A 25,364-nucleotide genomic window follows, 5' to 3' on the forward strand; every position below is an offset into this window, starting at 1 on the left:
GAGATCAGAGCATGAATTGCTATATAGCACAATATACCGTAGCACCTTAGTTAACAGTTTCGCATTTTTAAGAAATCACTCCATTAACAGAAAAGTAAGATGATCCCCAAAATGTAAAACTGAATTTCCAGTACAATAAATCCATGAATATTGCCTCATTTTACAAAATACACTGGAGATGGGCAGTTATTTTGAATGTAAGGCTAGATTCTTCAAACTCTGCTCACAAACAACATGGAGACACAGGAACCAAATGCATTATACAAGGGACCTGAAAGCTTTATAAAAATCAAAAACATGCACTCCAAATGCTTTCTACCTACTGTATAGACAATGATGCAATCAATTAAATTAACTGTAAGATTTTAAGACTTATAAACAATAAATAAAACAGCATAGGAAAAAATTAATGAACCTAACATGGATTCTTCAGTTAAACTGAGAAATTAAAGCTACTTGGCACTTGGTTAGGTCTGAACCTGTATTGCCCAGCTACACCACAATAATTCTCTTACAGATAATGGTAGATTGGAAAATGAGGTATTTGAATGATAAGTTCAATGAAAACTCTTTCTAATGGAAATGCTTACAGATTTCTATCTGGATGTTGCTGGGCAGTACTTTAATAAAACATGCTGGGTTTTTGTATCCATTTGACAGTTAGCTTCATCTAGGGCAGACTGAGACTCCCTTCTCTTTCTTTTTTAAATTTGGTATGGAAATAAACAGAACATATTATTTTTCATCCCAAAAAGCAATACCTTAAATATGAATAATTCAATACATACAATATACACCCAAATATCATACATACTTTGATATATGCCACAACTGCCTTAACTTCAATGATTCTGAAACTAGACTACAGCATAAAAACAGAGTAAAATATTAGTCTTTGGTAACATGATTACTGACAATTCAAAGTACACACAGCTGATATCTGCATTTCCAAATAAAATCCTATTATAAAGTTTCTCCATCTTCTGAAGGTCTGTAAGTCTAATATCTTGAATATTACATTAATGACAGAGTATACATTTCTCTCAACAGTAGAAGTATAATTACCAATATGTATTTTTAAAACTTTATTTTAAGACAGCTTCATGAAAATATATATTATTTAAAAAAAACCCAATTAATTAATTGGCAAGTGCCTTTTTATTCCCCAGATAAATTCTTTACTAGATTCTAGCAAGTTGGGAGTTGAGTAATATCTTTAATATTTATGTTTCTTTTCCTTTTTTTAACCAGAAAAGAGAGAGTAAAATAGTATTATAGTAATGAAATATACTGTAAAACTAGGACTATCAAGGTTTTTCATTTCTAAAATACAGACTAACAGCTAGACTATTATTAGAATTTGACAATGCATTTTACAATGAACATTTTCTAACCTTTAAAACTCAAACATTCACAGACATGAGACACAAATTAATGGCAAAGAAACTAGGAGTCAAATGTTTTATACAATTTATCTGTGGTACAAGAAAGGAATATCATATGAGATACTGCTGCTTGGAGATAAGAATCCTAACTGCATGCTACTGACATTTATTTAATGTTTTTATGGTGTCCATTAATGTTGCAGAATACTTCTATGAATTATTATATCAATAAAACAGTTTTGGGGACTCAAACCTGTTACCAAAAAGCCAAACAATAATGTTATAAATATTCTTCATCACCCCAAAAATAAACTCCTTGCTCATGGCTCTGTTCAGGTGCATAACTCAAGCACAGTGAAGAGAGTTCACTGTGGCCACAACCCCCACACTGCAATTCACAACTCAGCAGCAGAGGAAAAGATGGGAGAAGTGGTGACTTTTTTTTGCAACTACTTAGTTGGTCTAATAAAAGATACCACCCCTCCCAAGAGTTCTGATTACACGTGGTGGCAGCATTCAGACAGTGCTCTGGAGCACTAGGGTAAGTGCTACTGCTGCCATCACTCATCCCTTCTGTTGCCCTGCTTCTGAACTTGGGGCAAGTGGGAGGGAGAGAGAAAACAGGAGTTTTTATTATATGCTAAAAACATTGTTTCTCCTTCCTTTACTATCTATCCTTCTTTCCTCATCAAAGTAGCTCTCAATAGGCCTATACGAAGCAGCTAGTACTCGCATCAGATTTGGAGTCAGCCAATTCAGGGGAGAGTGATTTGATTCGGTGATTCGAATCACTGTCCCGGATTGATTCAGACGAATCCCCAAATCTGCCCCATCCCCCACTTGTTCTCCCAGCTCCTGGCTCTTTAAAAAAAAATCCCCCACTTACTGGCTGCTGCCAGGCGGAGGGCAATCCCCACTGCTGCCATGAGCCCCCAGAAGCCCTAAGGCTGATGCAGCAGCCAGTGAGTGGGGGCTTGGGGGGGTTTTTTGTTTGTTTTTTTAAGGGCAGAGAGCTGGGGCAGGCAGGGCAGCCATGGGGGGAGTTGGAAGAGCAGGCAGAAGTTGGGGGGCTCATGGCAGAGTCCCCCATGCAGCATGGGGCAGTGGGGTGAGTGAGGTTTGCCCTCCCGCCTGGCAGCAGCCAGTGAATGGGGCTTTTATTTTATTTTATTTTTTTTTAAAAGAGCCGGGAGCTGGGGCCAGGCGGGACAGCCATGGGGGGGGGGGGGGGCTGAGGGAGCAGACAGGAGATGCAACCTGGCAGGGGTCCCCCCATGGTCCCCTCCCCACTTTGCAGCCCCACCTCCCCCGCTCCCTACTTACCAGCATGGAGTCAGAGTGCAGCTTCCTGCTGCAGTGAACAGGGACTGCTCAAATCGCCAAAGCTCTCTGGATTTTTTCTGAATCAATTCGGAGAGATTCAAATTGATTCAGACCTTTTAACTGGTTTCCTGATTTGATTCAGGTTCAGTGATTTGGCCACTGAATCAGGCCAAATCTCCTCTGAATCTAATCAGCACCCAAAGCTGCACACAGCCCTAGCTCTCAACATATAATACTTACTGTTAACATTTACAAGAATGCCCTTAGGTTGTAGAGTAACCCCCCCCAATGAGATGAATGGGAGTTGCAAAGTTCCCACTTCTCAGAGCTATGAATTTGAAATATTTGACTCTTGGCAACTGCTCTCGTTCATCTACATTCCTATTTAAAAAGGCTAGTTTGATTTGTCATGCAGTACATACAAATGCATGAATTATATCAGATGTTTGACATCATTATGTGGACAAGTGTGAAGTCCTGCACTTCACAGTTTCATAGTTTGTAGGGTCGGAAGAGACATGAGCAGATCATCAAGTCCGACCCCCTGCCATGGTAGGAAAGAGTACTGGGGTCAAACAACCCCAGCAAGGTGTTCATAAAGCCTCCTTTTAAAGACCCCCAGGGTAGAAGCCAGCACCACTTCTCTTGGAAGTTGGTTCCAGATCCTAGCTGCCCTTACCGTGAAGTTGTGCCTCCTGATATCTAGCCTAAATCTACCCTCTGCCAGCTTGTGACCGTTATTCCTGGTCACTCCTGGCAGTGCTCGGGGGAACAGGGACTCCTCCAATGCCTGCTGGTCCCCTCTGACTAGTTTGTAGACAGCCACTAGATCCCTGCCAGCCTTCTCTTGTGGAGGCTGAACAGGTTCAGGTCTCATAGCCTCTCCTCGTAGGGCCTGCCCTGCTGCCCCCGATCATGAGAGTGGCCATCCTCTGGACCCTCTCCATGTTGTCCACATCCCTCTTGAAGTGCGGTGCTCAGAACTGGACGCAGTACTCCAGCTGTGGCCTGACCAGTGCCGCATAGAGTGGGAGTATCACCTCCTTGGATCTGCTCAAGATGCATCTGTGGATGCATGACAAGGTGTGTTTGGCCTTCCTGACTGCATCCTCACACTGCTGGCCCCTGTTCATCTTGGCATCAATGACATCTCCAAGATCCTTTTCTGCCTCTGTACTGATGAGAAAGGAGCTCCCCAGCCTGTAGGTATGGGGACACTTAGGACACAACAATCCCATGCACCGGTACAGGCTGGGGCTCACTGGCTGGGCAGCAGCTCTCCAGTAAAGGACCTAGGGGTTACAGTGGACAATAAGCTAAATATGAGCCAGCAGTGTGCCCTTGTTGCCATGAAGGCTAAAGGCATACTGGACTGCAATGGTAGATATGCTCCCAACAGATTGAAGAAAGTGATTATTCTTCTCTATTCAACACTGGTGGGGCCACATCTGGAGTACTGTGTTCAGTTTTGGGTTCCCACTACAGAAAGGACATGGACAAATTGGACAGAATCCAGTGGAGGGCAACAAAAATGCTGAGATGGTTGAAGGACATGACTTATGAGGAAAAACTGAAAGAACCGGGCTTATTTAGTCTTCAGAAAAGAAGACTAAAGGAGGGATTTAATAGCAGCCTTCAGTTACCTGAAGGGGGGTTCAAACGAGGATGGAGCTAGACTGCTCTCCGTGGTTACAGATGAAAGAACAAGGAACAATGGTCTGAAGTTGCAGCAAGGGAAGTTTAGGTTAGATATTAGGAAGAATTTTCTCACTAGGAGGGTGGTAAAACACTGGAACAGTTTACCCAGAGAGGTGATAGAAACTCTATCCTTGAAGGTTTTCAAAACCCAGCTAAACAAAGCTTTGGCTGGGATGATCTAGTTGGGGATGGTCCTGCTCTGAGCAGGGGGTTGGACTAAATGACCTCCTGAGGACCTTTTCAACCCTAACTTTCTATGATTTCTTTTGACTTTGTAAGGTAGCCTTATTATGAATGGGTAGTTTGTGTGGAACATTCAATAAACTACCCATGCATAATAAGGCTACGTTACAAAGTCAGAAGAAATATTCATAGGAAAGTAGTGCTGGAAGGGACCTCATACAGTCATCTATCCCAGAGTTTCTCTACTTGTGGATTGTGACCCAAAAGTGGGTTGCAAGAATATATAAAAGGGTTGCAAACAAACTTTAGAAATGGATCAACAAACTTGGGAGAAAAACATGGGAAACCATAGCTTTTCCCTCCTTGCAGGCTAGCAGAGTTCCAGCCTGTAAGAGGATGCTTGGGCTCCCCTCCCCCCATACATTCACCCCCTGCCCCACACACTGGGGAGCAGGAGGAAGCAGGTTGGGAGTGCGAGGCACTGGGTCGGGACTCACTACTGAGTTTACAAATGGGTCCTGGTACAAGGAAGGTTGAGAACCACTGATCTACCCAGCCCCCTGCTCAAGGCAGGATCACCCCTGACTAAGCCGTCCCAGCCAAATGGGCATCTAACCTGCCTTCAAAAATTTCCAAGCATGGAGATTCTGTAGTTTCTCTAGATAACCTGTTCCAATGACTGGCCATTCTCACAGGCAGAAAATTCCTCCCAATCTCCAGCCTAAATTTCTTCTGCTGAAGCTTGAGGCTATTGCTTCAATCCTGTTCCCTATGGCAACAAAGAAAAGCCCATATCCATCCTGTCTACCATCAACCTTCAGGTATTTGAATTCAGGATGCTCTTAACTAACATGATTTCCATTCATATATAAGAACTGCCTTTGGCAGGCAGCAGTGTATTTCAGAAAAATAATCATCATCTTGTGGGACATTGAGGGAGGGAGGAGGGAAGGAAGGAGAAAGTTAAGATTCCTTAAAAGTTAATCAACTTTTCTTCTTTTTCTAAAAAAGGTAATATATTAAAGATTCATTGAAAGTACCGAGTTTATAAGGAAGTTCATACAATATACATGGAAGTTACGCCTGAAATTTTACTCAACATTTTGAAAACATGATGCAACAAAACATTGTTTTTTAAGATAATTCTTTAAAAGGGCCTGTAAGAGGGAATGAAATAGGCTTCTGGACTTCAAGACGTAAATAAACATATCACGCCATTTTCTGAGTTTGGTTTTTATTTAGTTTGGGGGTTTTTTTAAACATTCAGGTCTCATCTTCTATTTTCTTGCACAAATTCTGTAAGTGACTGTAAAACTTATTACAATGACACCACAGGAAACAAGTCAAACCTGAGTAAATCTCTCACTCAGACATGTGACAAAAAGTGATTTCCTTTTTCTGTTAAAGGAGTCACTACCATCACCCCATTTATTGTTTCATAGTTTCACAGTTGGTAGGGTCAGAAGGGATCTCAATAGATCACCAAGTCTGACCCCCTGCCCTGGGCAGGGAAGAGCACTGGGGTCATATGACCCCAGCCAGTTGCCTGTCCACTCTCCTCTTGAAGACCCCCAAGGTAGGGAAGAGCACCACTTCCCTTGGGAGTCCATTCCAGGTTCTGGCAACCCTTACTGTAAAGAAGTTCTTCCTGATGCCCAACCTAAATCTGCTTTCTGTCAGTTTGTGGCTGTTGTTCCTGGTTATTATAAGGGGTGCCCTGGTAAACAGAGCATTGCTTATTTCTTGCCCCACTGCGATGAATTTGTAAATGGCCACAAGATCCCCTCTCAGCCTTTTCTTGCAGGTGCTGAAGAGATCCAGGTCTCTCAGTCTCTCGTCATAGGGTCTTACCTGCAGGCCCCTAACCATGTACGTGGCCTTCCTCTGGACCCTGTTAAGGTTATCCACATCCCTCTTGAAGTGCAGCACCCAAACTGGACGCAGTACTCTAACTGCAGCCTTACCAATGCTGCATAAAGGGGAAGCATCACCTCCCCGGACCTGTTCATGATGCACCTGCTAATGCAGGATAAAGTTCAGTTAGGTTTACCGATTACCTCGTCACACTGATGGCTCATATTTATCTTGGAGTCAGCTATGACTCTGAGATCTCTTTCTGCCACTGTACTGTTGAGAAGGTCCTCCCCTAGCCTATAGGTGTGCTGGCAATTCCTTCTCGCTAGATGCAGCACTTTGAACTTGTCTTTATTGAACTGCATCCTATTCTTTTCTGCCCACTTTTTCAACATGTCCAGGTCCACCTGGATTTGATCCCTTCCCAGTAGAATGTTTACTTTACCCCACAGTTTTGTGTCATCAGCGAATTTGGAAAGAGTGCTCGCCACGCCCTCATCCAAGTCACTGATGAAGATACTGAATAGCACAGGTCCAAGGACCGAGCCTTGGGGGACCCCACTGCCCACATTTTTCCAGGTCAATACCAACCAATGCACCACCACTCTCTGGGTGTGACCCTTAAGCCAATTTGCCACCCACCTGACTGTGTAATCAATGTCACAACTGCTCAGTTTGTTTATGAGAATAGGCCATATTGAAGGCCTTCTTAAAATCCAAGTAGATAACATCTATCTCGACTTCTGCATCTAAGCATTTTGTGACCTGGTCATAATTAAATAAATGACAGTATAATAGCTTAAGTCCTTATCCTTTATAAAACTGCCAAAGGCAGTTTTTCGCTCTCCTCCTGAACTACATAACATGTAAATGTTTTATGCACTTAGAGTCAAAGATACTAACTCTTGACTGTGAGTGTTTTATTGTAATTTTTTGAGAAGTTTAAAATAGTACATTTTATGTTCATATTACGCTCTTAAATAATTCACCCTTTAGTTACTTACCTGGTTTACTATGTAACATCCACACAAATAAACTGCCATATATGTAAGTAAAAAATAAAATTGCATATTAAGAGAACTGGAAACAAAGATTACAATATTCTACCATGATGCAATGAACACATGCAAGCTGAAAAGAGGTGGGCATATTAAATGAACACTTCCAGCCATAGATTAACTAAAAACTCACAGAGTGAAATAAAACAAGTTGTACAATGAAAGGAAGTACTTTCCAAAGTAAGCAGTATGTAACACAACTAAAATTCATATTTACAAGGCAAAAGCACATGTAACAACAGACTAAGAGCTAAAACAATCATGAGCACAAGAAATATAGACTTAGAGCTTGTCTGCACAACTTAGTTTGCAGTCAACTAGGATGTGAGGACATGACACATAGCAAATGCAAGGTAGCTTTATCCACTGTTAATGGTACATTATTTTTTCTATATACAGAAGTGCTTAGCTAAACTAAATTTTAAAAGATTACTTAAGAAATTTAACACCCTGTGTTAGCTGTTTCTGTGTCTGAAAAGACCACATTGGAAGTCATCAAAGCTCAGACTTCCCACATAGTTAAAACTTGGTATACTTCAGGCCTTCCATACTTGTGAAGACACCAGGTCATAATTAAGCTATTAGCAAGAGTTGCAGGACCCTACTACTTGCTCAAATTAAAGCTAGCTAGAAACCAGCTACAGAGTTGTCACATTTTCATAAACTAACTTTATAGCTGATTAGCTCTTTTTGTAGCTGGTAAGTAGTTTTTATCACATGATAAATACTTTGCATGTGTGAATGGTCTAAATTGTGCAATTAGCCAGTTAATTGTGTGATCATTACTTTGTACATGTGGCCGGTTTAAATTTATCGCACCATTAACCAGTTAATTGCATAATATATGTAATTCTCTTAGAATAAAGTACCAAGATCCTGATCGTGTGCAGGCAGAAGTGGGGGGGAGGGGGGGGGGCGGGAAGAGCGAGGAGCTGAAGTGAGAGTGGCAAAAAGGCAAGTAGCACTTCAAGGATGGTGTTCAATTAAGTTGAAGTGAATGATTTAGCTAGGAAAATGGCATAACTGAAAGGAGAATATTTTTCTCAGTGCAGGAAGTCAGCTGGTCTTGATTTCAGCCAGAGACGCTCTGAAGTCAGAAGAAGAGGAAGCTGATGTTTGGAATTAACCCAGCGGGAGCTGACAGGTCAGATTCTTCAGTGGGGCAAGAGAGTCAGTGGTGGAAGAATAAGGTGTGCAGAAAATCTGCCACTACATCAATAGAAGAAGTAATAGAAAAACTGAAAACATGTACGAAGGCATCAACACTGGTACACTGGCAGTCACAGAATGATGAATGACAGCGTGTGTTACTTATCCTTAAGTGATACATATGCTCAATTTTAATTGCATTTTCATGCAATTTTTGAGCTAATAAGGGATGCTGGGAAGATATTTGTATTATGTGGTTTATAAGCGTGCTTAGAGTATGAGGTTAATTTATTTTAAATACATTAACGTAATATGTATGTAACATATTACATTACATTAAACCCATAATATGTATGGGTTTTTTCATGGGTTCCAAGAGCAATTCTAGAGGGTCTCCCATATACAACTAAGCACTACCTGCTCTTTGCAGATGTTAATTTATGCTTCCCAAAAATGCAAAAATGTATCCCCCTGAAATAAAATAAAATTAGAAACTGTTTTAATATTGGGTATATTCTATGCACAGTGAATGGAAAAGACCTATAAAAGACTTTCAGAAGAACATCAAGCATGGTGACATCACCATTAACTAGCAAGTATTAAAACATCATGAATATTTGGGAAAGTAGCAATTTGGATAAATGGAGAAAGAGCCTAATTTAAATTAAGTCTTTTTTTTCCTAAGCTGCTATCACTAACAAAGCCATTTTCAAGATATACCTAATTTTTTAAATTAGAGTGTCTAAGCAAACTAGGAATTAAAAATAGGAATGGAAATTTACTAGCCAACCAGTGATAGCAAATATAAAGAGATTCTGCCCATAAAATGCTTGTGCCCCTATATTTTCATGTTGCAGTTCTAAGATAAGGCTAACTAATAGACTATTTAATGAGAGGCAGCATGTACTGTGAACTTTACAACATTTTAAAATGAGTTTTAGAATGAAAAGTAAGACATAATATTTTATGAGGATTTAAAACAAAAATTCTTCAAGCATAAACTCCTGGGAAGCGTGATTACTATGGGAAGGATTTATGACCACTGGAGTGTTTACATATGATGAACTTTATTTTACAGCTACCACCACATCTTTATGCATATTAAACTTAGAGGAAATTCTGTATTAAATATACTGTTTTATACCATTAAAAAAAAAAGTAAAATTCATTCTGCCAATTAAACATTACCTTTATAAGCACTTTCCTTTCAATAGCACATTCTATTCTTACCATTCCAATCTGCTCTCATGAAAACTTGGCCAATATTTTAAAAATTTAAAGTTTGAGGTTAACAGAGAAAAAGGAAAGAACTATTCTTTTTTAGTTTCTTTGACACACGTATATTAATTGGATCCTACAGTATGCCAGTATTATAGCACAAACAAGGAAAAGAACAGTTACTTTTGGTGTACATGCATCCATCTATACTTTGTTGATTTCCTTTGACCAACAAAAGTTTATTAGGGCTGTACCCATGTCTTGGATTTCTTAACATATACAGCTCCCAATCCCAATAGGCACAGAAAGCTAAGTGATCCCACCCACCCTCAGTTCCTTTGCCAGAGCAGAACCCAAATGGGACAGTACTCTGTAGAAGTGGGGAAGGAGGACAGGTCGTGAAACTTAAGTAATGCTACTATTTTCTCCTCAAGAGATTGCTCATATGTATTCCACCACTGGCAATTAGCAAGCGCTAAACTCCCAACCAGGAGATCCTATTAAATAACGGTAGAACAGTCTTGTCAAAAAAAGAAATAAAAACCTTGAGGTCTCAACTAAAAAACAATGAAAAAGCCAAAACAAAACAAAAAGGTGGGAGATCCAAGTGCTGACATGTCCTTGTACAACTACCCTGCAAATTATAAAAGGAATATGCTTTTCAAAAGAAGCCAAAAGCTATGGATAAAGAAAAACTAACTAATCATAAAACTAACAATTGAAACTCTATATATTTCAATTCAGTTCTGTGTGCCTGTGCTGTATGCTGAGAATGCTTATTCCCAGCTTTATCCTACCATTGTGGGAGAATGCTTTGAAGGTGGAAATGAAACTGAAGGTACGGATGTGAGAAGTTTGAGGGCACAGCTGAAAGATCTCTAAATCTTGTCTCTACTGTACTGTTTTGACACCCTCTTCTTCCACTATGAATTCTCCTGCCCTGCTCTGACCTTCCATTACCTCCTACATGCAGCAGCAGCAAGAAAAGGCGAGTCTGGAGGCGGCATGGAGAATTCTGGCTTCTTTCCACTCCACAGAGACCTATGGTAGCAGGGGAGCCAAGGAGCCACCCTACCTGGCCTGATGAAGCAGTGTAGGGGGAATTGTAAGACTCTAGGGGAAGGACATAGATGGCTCCACTTCTCTTTTCCTTCAAGAATATCATTGATGGGGAAGGAACACAACTTCTTTTCTTTCTGATTCTGCTGCCCACACTTCTGAAATCCCAGAAAGTAAAGGCCCTTTTATACAATAAATCTCTTTTTATTTAGGAATTAAAGAAAAAAGTACACACCACTGAACTAGAGCTTCAGGAACAGTGTTTGGATGATCCCTTGCACTAATCAGGGTCTTCATTTAATGATGTGCTGGCTTTCCTGTAGCTGAGCTCAAAAACAGCCTACGTTTACTCATGCCAGGGGTGTCAATCATACAACCCACAGGCCAGATCTGACAAGCTGAACCACTTCCCTCCAGCCTGTACAGCTCCAGCAAGTCAAGGAATTTGGGAGTGGGGCCAGCACCCAATACAAAACCCAAGGCTGCGGATTTCATCCCACTGCCACCTGAGTCACTGAACCTGCTGCCACCAAGTCTATATCTGGCCCACAAGGAGCTGGTGGAAGGGGAAAGGAGTTGAGTGAAGATATTTGACATCCCTGACCTAAGCTCTACACCACCAATGTATTTCAACTCCCTCATCCCCCCAGATCTACACAAGAGCCCTAAAAGATTTTGGAAATGTTTGAGTGTTATGTCTGATGAACTGGGTTTCAGGAATCCTCTGATTCCACTCTTCAGGAATATGAGTCATGATAATATGAAACTAACTGCTTAGAGTTTTTAATCTTCCTTCTATTTAATGAATGCTGTTTCCTTAACAAGATGTCCAAAATAAAATCTGAACACACACATGGATTTTTGTGCACTATGAATACTGCTTTTAAACAAGAAGTTTGAGTTTTGGGACAGAACTTCAAAAATAAGCCCCGCAGAATGTATGCAAGACAAGAAATATGCCCACCTGGCCTCCCCAAGTGCCACTGGTAAGGATTCACTTTGCAGAGTAGGGATGTTGCTCAAGCTGAATGACTATAACATGTCACCCTGCACCATACAGTTTTTCTGCTGGACTTCTTCTGTGTGTGGACAAGAATATACTTGGAGCAACTCTAAAAAAAGGAGAGAGCTGTTGCTCAGGAGCACAAGCTACATACAGGTATTTAGTTTCTACTGGGAGAATCATTGCTTTCCCAGTAGAAACTAAGAATATACAAGCATTTATGTTTCTCCCACAGGGAACATGCCTTATTCAGGAGAAAGATCTTTGTTCAGTGAGGAAAAATCTTGCCTGTGGGAGAGTTTTCCCAGCTGGAACAAATGCCTGTCCACTTCCCTGTCACTCCACTCCTCGTAGATAGCCCCCCAATGCCTCCCATGCCTTTGCATGACTAGGGTATTGCTACAGGCTGGGCAAGGTGTGGGGAGCAAGGAGAGAGGGCATAGCTACTGGCTGAATGCTTCTATACTCCTTCCCCAAGAAAGACCTTCTGGTGGTAGAAATTTCAGATGAACAGCTGTTCATGCCCAGCAGCTGTTACGGTGTGGCACCTAACCTTTTTGGGCTGTGGGCCAGATGACTGATGTGGGATTGGGCCCACTGCCCCAACTCCAAATGCACCAGATTGGGACCCACCACCCCAGCCCTGGCCCATGTGCTGACCCAGTCTGATGCATAGGGCACATTATCTGGCCATGAGGCTTGGAAATTTGGCAGCAGGGAAGTGGTAGCAGCATTAATTGTCACAACTTCCCCACCACCAAATTTCCACACCTGTGGAGAGCTCTCTAGGCCAGATGAGATGGCTCTGCAGGCTAGAGGTTAAGCACCACTGCTGTAACAGTTACCTATGCATGAGTGCATAGCAATACAAGTGAGATGAACCATCACATCTTTAACCTTAGATGAAACAGGGCTAATGTTGGTGCTTTTGTTACATTTGTATCTCAGGCTGCACATAAGAATTACACAGCTTAATAAGAGCTGCTGATCTGCCCAGAGCAGCATCTCCTGCTCCCCTTCCCAACTATTCCAAATATACATGCCCACTGTTAACAGAGCACATATTTTTCTGCACATTTCACTCCTCTAAACATGCCATTTTTTGTCTCATGCCCGTCTCAAGTAACTAGCAGTACTGCCTCAAGTTAGCATCAATGGGCATTGTACATTAGCAAAGATCAGTTTGACAAGAATACAAGGCATAGATTGAGCCCCAAAACACATGCAAAAAAGGGATGATTTTGGAAACAGCTGCTTTGGACAGAGGAAAGGCTCATTTCCTAGGAACCCTCTTGCTTACAAGATTCCAGTGAACCCTACTCTGCCCTCCTCCCATGAGGCACAGAAAATTTCAATACAAAAAAAAAAGCATGAATGTAGATTTTTTACAGCATTTTGAATAATTAATGAGTAATGTTCAGCATTAACTACAGTGAATCTGTCACTTTCCAGCACTTCCTACTAACCTATACTTCCTCAAGGTGGCCCATTCAGCTCAGGATATAGACAGTGATATATATCACTATCAAAGCTACCTAATACAAGCCATTGCAATACAATTGTTAGGTCTGCACAATTCTATAGCAATAGAAATGCAGCTGCTCCAACTTTAACCATGCTTCTTTCAGGGCCAAAATAAGGGCACTTTACCTAAACTACAGGATCCTTCAGAAAGAGCAGTTAAATTATTACAGCTGCTGCCTGTTCCTAAGCAGCAGCCAGCCTTTTTGAATGGCTAAATGTATGCTTGTCCATACTGTCAGTGATTTGTGTTATTCCGTATCACACAGCTCAGTAACAACATTCTTTTGATCAGTTCATGCCAAGCCAAATATTGTAGGTTGTCCAGTTTTATAATTGTCTAGAATTATCAAAAACAGCTGTGGTTTTTAATCTTTACTGTGTGATCACTACTAATGGCTTTGTTCAGCTGAAGCTCTGCTTCTGCTCATATTTATAACAGGCTGTCCCCGAGACCAGAAGTGCAGTACTTTGAAATGAACTTCTTTTTTGGAGTCACAATGCATTCAAAGAAATTTAAGACCATTATAATCCAATCCAATCCAAGGGCAGATGCTCGTGTCGGGGCGGATCCAGAGGGGGTACAGAGGTACAGCAGCACCCCTCTTTCTAATCATGCCACAGGAGCAGCAGAGACTCTTTATTTCCCCTTTCTGCCTGGTCCCCTCAGGTGTTCCTGCAAGCCCAGGAAAAAAGAAACTCTTGCAAGAATGAAGACTTGTACACTTCCCTGCTCCCTTTCGCATTAAATGGGATCCCATTCTACAGCACAAGTCCTTCCTTACTCCAAGATTCTCCAATATATAATGCATGAAGATCAAAATGCTAGAAAGCTTTATTTCACTAAAACTGTGACCGTAACAGCTTTGGCACAGATCATAACAGGGAAGAGAAAGAGAGACAAAGAAAAAAGAAAAGCAAGATGAGACTAGAAACATACAGCAAAAAACATGAGAGAAAAACAAACAAAAGCAGTGAGTGACAGAGTACATATTAAAAGCTAGTGGCAGGACCATAAAGAGAACAAACATGGAGTGGAAGGAGAAGCAGTAAACAGGTGGGAGAAGGTGAAGGACAGAAACTTAAAGGCAAAAGAGAAATAAGAGATTTAATTAAAAGAAAAAGTAATTACGGAAGTGAACACGCTGTTCATAAAACAAGTTTTGCTCATTAAAATTGCTCAGTGTTCACGCATTCCTCAGACTGATTTAAGAATTATATTTACTAAGTTCAAATTACTAACACATTGGTTTTAGGTTATAAAAATTGTATTTATAATTTAATACATCACCCACAAAATATCCTACTCTTAAAAGCAGAGACTGTCAAAATGTCCCCATAATTCACTGTCCTAATGCCAACCTTAGCTATACAGAATATTTGTCACTGACTGAACGCAGGGCCTGATTCAGATGCGCTTATTGTTACTGAGTTGAATTCAACTCCAAAAGATGGCTACTCACCGAGTGACATTACTCAATCCAAGTATGAGAATATAAGAATATAAGAATTGCTATTTACTGGCTCAGACCATAAGTCCATCTTGCCCAGTATCCTGTGTCACACAGGCGCAGGGAGTGGACTCTGAAAAGAAAAGTGAACTGAGTTATGACCCGGGGTTTTTTCCCCCCTAGTGGTCTAGGGTAATCACCCATCTCTAATCGGGTGGGACAGTCCTGGAATGGGATTATCAAGTCCCAGTCCTGCACCACATGTCTCTGGGACACCATTTGTCCTGGATTCTCAGTATCCTCCAGGGATCGGGAAATGGTGGATTTCCCCTTGCAGTGTTCCAGCCTGCAATGGGCTGCCAGGAGCAGGACACAGAGGGCACCATGTGCATGTACACATCTGTGCACATGAACATGGCTGGGAATAAAGCTGGGCAGTATGAAAAGCAGCTCTCTGCAGGTAAGTCTATGGGGGGAGAGGGATAATGGTCCCCCAAAGTGAGGGAAGGAGTGGAGCAGGGGCTGGGGGCACTGCCCAGCCAGGGTGGTACATGGGGCCAGGGTCTGAGGGGGGAGTGGGGTGGGATGGAGTCATCCAGATGGTGCGGGGGGGGGGGGGGGCAGCTTCCTGCCACTGCACACACTCCCGGGGAGAGTATGGACGGGGGGGGGGGGGGGGGGAATGTGCCCCTCCTCCCCCCAATTTGTGCACAGGGCAAGGGCAGATGCAAATTGCCTACCAGGCTTCGGGCTTCCCACCCTGCTGCCTTTCGTTCAGGAGCCCCACACCAGCCATGTGCCTCCTACCCACCTGGCAGCAGTGGGGGTAACTGTAGCATGGAGTTATGCCTCTGCTGCTGCTGGGCAGGCAGGGGGCGCACAGAGCTCCCAAAGGAAAGGCAGCAGGGTGGGGAACCTTGTGCCTGCAGTAGGAAGCCTGCATCTGCTCTCACTCCACTTGGTTCTGCTCCAACAGTGCAGCAGGGATGGAGAGTGGGGGTATGCATGTGTCCTGCCACTCCATCTTAAAAAGGTGTTCACCCTACACTGGTCCTGTCCCACTTACAGCCTCCAGCATTTAAGGTAGGGGAGGGTCTAATTAAGAGGCAATATCCCCAACTCCTATGCTCAATATCTACCGATGCTCCTTTCCTCCAATAATTTGTCCAATCCTTTTTGAAGCTGGCTAAACTGTCAGCTTCCACAACATCTGGTGGCAATGAGTTTCACACTTTCATTACACACAGGGCGCATATACACGACATGTGTTAATGCATATTAGCCTACTTTAATGTGCATTACAGGTACACATCTACACATGCATGCCCTTAATGCACATTAAAAATGATGAAGTTAGGCTAATAGCGCTTAAATCAGATACTTGCAAATGCAAGTATCAATTTTAGTCACGATTAATTAATGCACAGTGACACACGTGTAGACATGATCCAGCACTAACTTTAGTGCCAAGTCTGCCTAGCCACTAGGAAGCCACCCTGAGCCCAGCCCCAGGGCTCCTATCTGGGCACCTCTCCTGCCCCAGCCTGGCCTGCTCTGTGGCAGCCTCTACCTGCAGGCTGCAAAAGCCAGCAGCCATTCTGTGCACTGGGGCACACACACCAGGACCTTTGAGGACTGAAGGCCCTGTATGCCCTCTGGACAAGACCCACGCTGCCTCTGCCAGTCCTGTCCCCTAGCCAGAACTCTTGCTTGACCACAAGTGAGCATTGCAAAGGGCTGCAGCCTCCTGCCCAGCCCTGGAATCTCCCCACAGCTGCTGCCTGGCTGCCTCTGGCTCACCCCCAGTATTGTTTCCTGTGTTTGCAGGTCCTGTGGCACATCTGCCTCTGCCACACAGCTCCCAGTCCCTCACCATACCTCTCTGCTGAACACTGCTGACTGCTGTGAGGGGGCCCCAGAGATCCAATGTGGGACATGCACCATGTCCACCCCAAAGACCAGCCCTGCCCATGTGCACACAGACAAGTCCTCCACCCAGGGCTCCAACTGAAGCCAGGAGGTCTGTGACCTCACAGCCCTCTGGGGAGGGGTGGAGGTCCAGAAACTGTTTGAACAGGGTGGGCACTCAAACACCCGTTTTATGAGGCCCTATTGAGCAGGATGCATGATCAACGGCACTCCTGGAAAGTGCAGCAGTGTCACATAAAGATCAAGACCTTGTGGGCACACCAGGTGGCCATGCCCAACCACAACTGTCAGTCCAGTCATGGCCACAGGATCACGCCCTTTATGTGGGAACTGACCTAGATTTTGGTGCCCCAGGACCCAGGCTGCAACCCTGCAGTTTACACCAGCAGGGGCAGCCTAGCCAAGCCCCTGCCCCACCCTGACCCCTCTGGTGGTGACAACTTCCTGGAGGAGGGGACCTCAGGTGTTCAGTGCTCTGCCCCACAAGCCCACCAACTGTTCTTGGCCCATGGTGTGTGGTAGGCTGGTGCCCAGCCAGTGGCCCCCCCTGGGGAGGGGCTGGTACTGGTGGTGGGGTCTGGGGTATGGAGCTGGCGAGGTAGTCACTGGCCAGGGCTCCCTGAGATGCTACTGCATGGCAACCATGGTGGTCTTGTCTCCAGCAACTGCCAGCTCCACCTCTGCCAGTCTGAGTCCAGGGCCAGTGGCCTTGGGTGAGCAGTGGGGCTGGTCCTAGGCAAGTTGTGGGGGACCCAGGGTAGGAGCTGGGCCAGGTGCTGCAGTGACCAGGGGGCGCTGGATGATTGCTGTAGGGCAGTGGGTGGGACCTAGGGGCCCTGTAGGGCCCCAGGTAGGGCCCAGGCAGTGGAGGGCAAGAACATGGGTGCCAAGGTGCTACTGCATCTCAGAGAGCCCTGGCCAGTGACTACCTCGCCAGCTCCATACCCCAGACCCCACCACCAGTACCAGCCCCTCCCCAGGGGGGGCCACTGGCTGGGCACCAGCCTACCACACACCATGGGCCAAGAACACTGGGCACAGACAGTTGCCAGTGCTGACAGGGAGGCTGGTGCTGAACCGCTAGCCTTGGACACATGTTAAGTCTCACACTGAGGGGAGGTCACTCCAAGTCCCCGCCCCTGGCTCCTGCCCCCCATTCCCGCCCAGCTCACCTGCACTCTCTTGGCCCCGAGTTCCACCCCCCTACAGCACACAGGGAGGCAGAAGACATTTCAGAACTTTAATAAGGAGCCCATGTCCCCACAGCTGGGCGAGCATAGGCGCCTCTCACCCTGAGGAAGGTGTTGATGCCAGCAGCTATGTCCTCTTTGGCAGCAGGGGGCAGGGACATGCAACACTGCCACAAGTAGCCCTCCAGGCAGCGGCAGAGGCTGTGGGGCAGCCCGGGCTTGTCACCCTGTGCTGTTATAGCTCAGGGTCCTAAACCAGGAGCACAGGTGTGTCCAAGGCATCAGGAGGATCAGCAGCAGCAGGGCATAGTGAATTGGGTACACCTCCACCTGAACAAACCTACCCAGGGCACAAACAGCAGGGGCACGCTCAGGGCGCAGCAGCAGCATGGCGGGGTGGGGCTAGCCCTGGGGCACCTCCCTGGAGAGGACCCAGAATGGAGGGAAAAGCACAGCCAGCTCCTCACCTCAGTTATTTGGGAGCCCTGTGTGCCCTGAGCCCAGGCACCATTGGCTGGACACAAGCGCAGCACTGTGGCTGGCCTGTAGGGAGAGAGCTTGGGGAGTGGGGTCTGGAGCCGTGGCAGCAGGTGCTGCCAGCAGCCTGGTCTGGCCTCTGGGAAGAGGGCAAGGGAGGTAGACAGGCTGCAACCAGCCCCCAGAGGGCCACCAGCCCTATGAGAGCAAGCAGGGATGGGGAGCTTGGGTGGTGGCCACCTGGACCCAGGCCTGCCCAACCAGCTTACCACAGTGGTTGGCGGTGGTGGCAGGAGTGGAAGGTGCGGAAGCAGGCACAGGAGGTATGGGAGCAAACATGGGAGGCACAGGAACTGGCCTGGTGGCAGGAAGATATCACCCGGGAGGAGGTATAGCCCTGGGCCCAGTGACAGTACTGGGCATACATGGAAGCCCATGAGCTGGACCACGTGGCACTGCTCCAGCAGCAGGCAGGCCTGCATTGGAAGCCATGGAAGCTGACCGCCAAGCCCTGGACATAGTCCTTGGTGTGGCACCCATGTTCTTGCCCTCCACTGCCTGGCCCCTACCTGGGGCCCTACAGGGCCCCTAGGTCCCACCCACTGCCCTACAGCAATCATCCAGCGCCCCCTGGTCACTGCAGCACCTGGCCCAGCTCCCACCCTGGGTCCCCCACAACTTGCCTAGGACCAGCCCCACTGCTCACCCAAGGCCACTGGCCCTGGACTCAGACTGGCAGAGGTGGAGCTGGCAGTTGCTGGAGACAAGACCACCATGGTTGCCATGACCCCCACACCTACAAGGAATGGACCAAAGCTGGGGTGCTGGGCATCTGCCCTCTACACCCTCCTCATTCCACAGTCCCCCACTCCAGGACTTGCAGACAGAGACTGAGACTGTTGTAAATAGTTCTGACACTGGAGAGAGGGTTTTTATTGGTGGTGGGTGGGGAGGGGGTAGATGGGTACTGTGTGTTGGGAAGGGAGTGGGGGAAGGTGCTTTGATGGTTGAGGGGGCATGGGGGAAGGGGGCTCTGTGTGTTGGCAAGGGAGGGGGGGGGAGGGAGAGGGGCGAATACTGTGAGGGAAATAAACCATTTTTGTTTCACCCATGTCTGCGTCCTCAGAGTGGTGCTGGGGGTAGGCAGGGGGTAGGATGTGTGCGGGTGGTCAGGCAGGCAGGCTGAAGTAGGAAGTGCAGGAGGACAGGGTTGTCCAGGGCCTCCAGCAGCCAGTGCCCTGGCCCCTAATGGTGGATATGCAGCTGTCCTGGGGCTAGCACCATGGCCAACAGCAGTGCAGGACACTGGTCATCACTGGTAGGGGCTGGGCTGAAGCAGTAGGACACTGGGCATTACTTGCAGGGGCTGGAGCAGCCATGGCATGGGGAGGCAGGGTGCGCATAGAGGGAGCTTCCACATGCTGCCCCTGCACTGGGCAGGGAAGGGGCTGGCCAGGGATCAGAGTTTCCAAGATGGCTGCCAAGTACTGGCAGCCATATGGTCAGAGGCTGGAGCTCCCCTCGGTGGCCACAGGGACACATGGCAGGGATGGAGGGACTTGGGACTAACTGTAGTCCTGAGTCCCTGCACCTGTAAACATCTGCCAAAAATCACTTAATGTGCATTAGCTTAATGCACATTAAATTTAATTGTGCTGATTTACACAATCACCCACTGGTAAAAAAACTTCTTTCTGTTAGTTTTAAGCTTAGTACCTACCAGTTTCTTTTTGTGACCTGTAGTTCTATTGCAAGAGAGTAAGTAATAATTCCCTATCTGCTTTCTCTTTGCCACATAACAGAATCAACCCCACAGTTTGGAAACACTAAGATACTTCAACATGTTTCCAGGTAAAGCATCTAAAATACTTTATTGATGCCAAGATCTATTTGATGGAGTTCTAAAAACAGAAGCAAAACTACCAATATCAGCAAGTGACAAAACATGCTGCCCATTTCCAGAATAGATAATATAGAAATAAATCTTCTCAGTACTTCTATATGTTATTCTGACCTTAAAAAAAAAATCTCATCCACTTTAAATTAAAACTTACTCTTTTTACTGAATCTTTCAGGCACATCAACTCCATCAAGGCTCAAGTATTAATTACAGCATTATTAAAATGCAATCTTATTATTCAAAATTCCCCAAGATATAGGTGAACAGCATACTACTATATTTTTCATAGATTACCAAGTCACAGTTTAAGTGACTAAAACTAGCATTTATGTTATGCTCTGATTTCAGGCAATTATTTAAATTACTCTACAAATAATTACTCATAGCAATATTATTTCCCTTAGCTCTTTCATAACACATCAATGACAAAAAATCCCACTCATCATCACAGCCAACATATGAAACTTTTTGCCAGATCTTCTCCAAGTTGGTTGTTAGAAGGCTTAAATACCCCAGGCAATTGACCATTCCATGCATACACTGATAGGTTTTTCTTCTGGCAACAATGAATTTATAAACACAATGTAAAAGTACCTTCAGTGTCTCTCAGGCCCCCTCTACACATGCAGGTAAAGGTGCAATGGGATCTAATGCACAATCACACAATTGCCACCTCCTGCCATGCCACACATGCATGGCAGAAAGTGCAACTATGGGATTGATTGTGCATGACTTTTTTTTGCCTTCTTGCTGATGAAGGGGAATCACTAGGAGGCATGCTCTGAGGACCCAGCATCTGCAGCTGTGGGACTGTGGGTCCCAGCAGTTGTGGGGTGCTGCTAGGACCCAGAGTTGGCAGCTGCTGAACCCCCAGCAGTTGCAGGGCTTGTAGCCCTGACTGGGCAAAATGGACCCCCCTTGGCTGGGAGTCCAGAGCTGATGGGGTGCCAAGCCACAGGGGTAGACCCTGCTACACTTGCAAATTAAAGCTTGATAGCAATCAAATATATAGTTAGTACACATTTTTGAAGTCTAACTTTATAGCTGGTTGGAGCTTTTTATTGTGCGATAGCTACTTTTTTTTTTTTTAGCTAGTCTCAAGGTAATTGCACAATTAAACAGCACATGTAGAGTGGGGCTATTAGACCTTGAGTTTATTTAACATACCACTTGTAGATGATTAGTGGCTACTTTTAACTCTGCAGTGACTCTTCGTACCTGCTCCATGACTGTACATATTCTCCCTCCTTTCGCCTTTCCTCCCCCCCACTTCACCACTAGCTCCCTCAAAGCTTTCCTGCCTACCCACGTTCCTTCTCCTCTACTGAACTGATCTTTCTTCTGGGTCCCAGGAGAAATTTCTACTGTTGTCCTGGCTCCTGGTTTAGCATATATGAGAGACTGCAGCATGGCAAAGAACTAAGAAACAGCTGCTTGTTTCTGAAAGAATAAAGCTAGAGAGAGAGCCACTAGGAAGCCCAAAAAGTAGGGGTGCACCGATGAAAATCTTTTTGGTCGAAACCAATGGCTGATTATTAACCAACCATATCAGCTGATACTAACCTGATAGCCAATATGCAGCCAGGCAGATTCAGGAGCAGAGTCCAGCCAGCAAGTCTGTGGGGGAGAAGGGGCAGAGCAAGGGCCCCACAAGGAAGGAGGCAGGCAGGCAGGGGCAGGTGCTGCCCAGCTAGGGTGGGGTGGAGTGGGACATGGGATGGAGCTGCAGGTGGCTCATCTGGGGGTGTGGGTGGAGAGGGTGCAGCTCCCTCCACTGTGTGCACTCCCAGATTTGTGCACAGGGCAAGGGTGGGCTGCCTGCTGTGGGCTCAGGGCCAGGGAGTGTGCCAGCCTATTCCCAGTGGAGGGGGGGGGTTAGGTTGGGGCTCCATTACAGCCACCCCAAAATTCGCCATAGGCCCCCCCCCCCCCATATGCTGCCACCACCTGCCCAGAGCACAGCCCTGGCCCAGCCCCCCCCGCCGGGAAAAGGTTTGTGTAGCTCCTGGCCCTGACCCCACTGTGGGCAGTCCACCCTCACCCCAGGCACAAATCCAGTGGGCACATGCCCCCATGCCTCCCCTGGGGATACACACAGTGGTGGGAAGCTGCGTCTCACCCCACCCCAGCTCAACAGTGCCTACCTGTCTCTGCCCCTGTCCCAGTCCCACTCCCTCCCACTGTGGGGGACTCATTCTGCCCCCCCTCTCCCCACAACCTTCTCCCCCACAGACTTACTGGAAGGATGCTGCACGCCAAGCTGCCGGGCTGCATTCCTGGCCGTGTGCATGCTGCAGTTGTGCGCATGCATGCAGCATTTATTGGTGACATTATTGGCCATAAAAAGTCAATTGCTGATAATGTCAATTTTCCTTTTATCAGTGCCAATCAGATATGGACCGATGTATCAGGGCACTTCTACCAAAACAGTGTGCCATTGTGTCTTAAGGACAATTTTATTACTTATCAACAGCTTAGAAGAGCTTCCCACCAGGACAAAGGTCCATTGCCCCTGTCCTAACCCGGCTCACTTACCAGCAGCCCACATCATCCATACTACAGAAAACTTCAGTGCCCAAAACAGCCCCTCTGTTGATTTTCATGGCTGCAAAGTCTCAGATCATTAATTGGGCTATTTTAACCCCTGCCAAATTAGCAAAGCTAGATCTATTCAAATTCACCCAAGAAGTGAATCCGTGATATCCATACCATCCAAGGTTTCTCATGAATTGATATGCAATATTCCCAACAAATATAAAAAATTTACATGAGCATTAAAATATATTTTCCATCTCTGAAGCTTGTAAAAGTGAATTTTAATTGCTCCTATCTAGGGTTAAAATGTACTAGCTCTAAACAGTTTTAATAGGAAAAGCACTAAATTAGTACCAAGAGAATCAAACCATATTTAAAACTGTTGAAGGAAACGGTACTTTGACAGTATTTGGAGGTATTTTCAAACATCACAGTTTCTTCTTGAGTGTTCTTTGAAAAAGACAACTTTTTACCAAGCTTGCAAGTAGTGTTACTCTGAGACTGCTTTCAATCTTGATTTTTGTATATACTGCCAATGGCCAGACTGACTATTCAAGTTCTTTTTTTTTTTTTTTTTTTTTTTAAATATCTTAGGTATATTTGTACAGATAATATAGTCAATACTAATGAAAAGTAATAATTATCAAAAGGTACTTACATTGAATTTAATAATGTCGTATATCAGGTAACGAGGGACGACTTGTCCGTTCACTTTGTCAATGATCATTTCCTTTAAAAGAAAAAAAAAAAGGAACAAATCTGTTAATGCTTATGTCAGCAATTCTTGAAAGATATAAATGCCAAAATAGTTGTGTATTCTGTCCCTATAGAATTATACAATATTGGATGACCCTGCTACAGAGCAAATTCTATGCAAATATATATTTGGAAGTAGAGTTTATGTTATAAAAATACTATTTTTGTCAAAATTGATCCTTATAAAACTTTTCAAGAAAAAAAAGAAAAAGAAGAAACTATATTAAGGAGCTCTACCCTGAGTTGGAATTGGGTTTCAATATATCACAGATTTGAAAGTTACCCAATTTCTGTTATGTGGTATAGAAATTAAAAAATTACTTTGAATAGAAATTTTGAGCTTAAGGCAGTCTGACATATGAAAATTTTGCCAATAATGAAAGTACAGTGGCTATGAATTAAAAAATAACATCAAATCCTTTGCTTAGTTTACTCAGACCAGAGGCCTTAACACAGAAAAAACTGTTACAGAAATATTAACACAGACATCAAACAGCGTGGAACCAAGACATTACTTCTTTATTACACAATTATGACTAACCAGTAAAGTTCCTTCAAAGGAAGTACTCTGGAGTGTTCACACCACAAGAAACAATCCACATCTTTAAATTTGCATTTATGCTTCTCAAACCTTTTAATACAAATTTCTTTTGGTTGTCAGTCCAATTAACATTTGAAATTAATTAGATAATAGTCAAAATCAAACATACATTGTTCATAAAGTAAGTAATATGCTGTTTTTCTTTTCTTATTCCCTGCTTCTTAGAAATGCTTTACTTGACTGTCTCTTCTAGTTATCCTTTCTTTGTAGAAGAAGGGCATGATGGTTTAGTACAGCAAAATGTTTCACTGTGCTTGCTTGCTTTTTTTTAATTTATTTTCTGAAGCTACTTTATAATAACTAATTTGCCCTGACAAAGAAAATTTAAAATATTTTTTTAACATTTGTACAATACTTTGAAAGTAAAAATACTACAAAAATTAGCTGAATCTTCATTAAGATTGATCATTTTATTATTTTCTCTATGGTGAGGATCACAGTACCTAAGGCAGATAGACAAACATAGCAAGTTATGTGTTCCAATACCAGTAAAAGCAAAACTTAGCTACTATGGCAAATGGAAAACAGCATAGCTGATTTCTGATTTTTTTTGATTTCTGAAGAAATGTCTACATTAAACCCAAGCTGCTTCAATTACATCAGATCAGTAACATTAAAATACATACTTTATAATAGTTAAAATTTGTTCTGAAATATTTCTATAACTATATAATAATTCCAATAGGTTGTGTGGATATGCACTACCCACAAAACCAAGAGAATTTTTCAATCATACATCTTAAGCAAATCAACTCTCCCATTCACCTCAAGAAAAGCAAGATCCTTTTTTTTTCCCAGAAAATTTAAGGATAAAATATTTTAAAAACCCAGATAAATCTGTTAACTTACTATAAAATATGGTAACCCCTGCATACACGCTGCAAAACAAATCATTATCAACTCAGCGCAGCAGCTTATGATTCCATCTTAACAACCATCAGACAAAACCCTCTTAGTTCTCTGCTCTCTTTCAGAATTTCTCTTGTTACGTTTATCATTTCTGGCTGAAAACTGTCTTTCAAGCATGGAGGAACCAAAAACTTCCGCTTGAACTCCGTGGAAACACTCTGAACA

General features: G+C 44.3%; 1 protein-coding gene across 3 annotated transcripts in view; it reads right to left on the reverse strand.

Annotated features, from left to right (window-relative positions):
- Window positions 1–25,364, reverse strand: part of RNGTT (RNA guanylyltransferase and 5'-phosphatase) — a 398,444-nt gene that overhangs the window by 214,127 nt on the left and 158,953 nt on the right. For all 3 annotated transcript variants that reach the window (XM_090036469.1, XM_090036479.1, XM_090036459.1), the window contains exon 10: window positions 23,592–23,663. In XM_090036469.1, the coding sequence (XP_089892595.1) occupies window positions 23,592–23,663 (72 nt within the window). The remainder of the gene's footprint in view (window positions 1–23,591; window positions 23,664–25,364) is intronic.

The sequence above is a fragment of the Crocodylus siamensis genome, chromosome 1 (assembly GCF_052110815.1).
Source record: "Crocodylus siamensis isolate JL-2025a chromosome 1, ASM5211081v1, whole genome shotgun sequence".
Classification (NCBI taxonomy): Eukaryota; Metazoa; Chordata; order Crocodylia; family Crocodylidae; genus Crocodylus; species Crocodylus siamensis.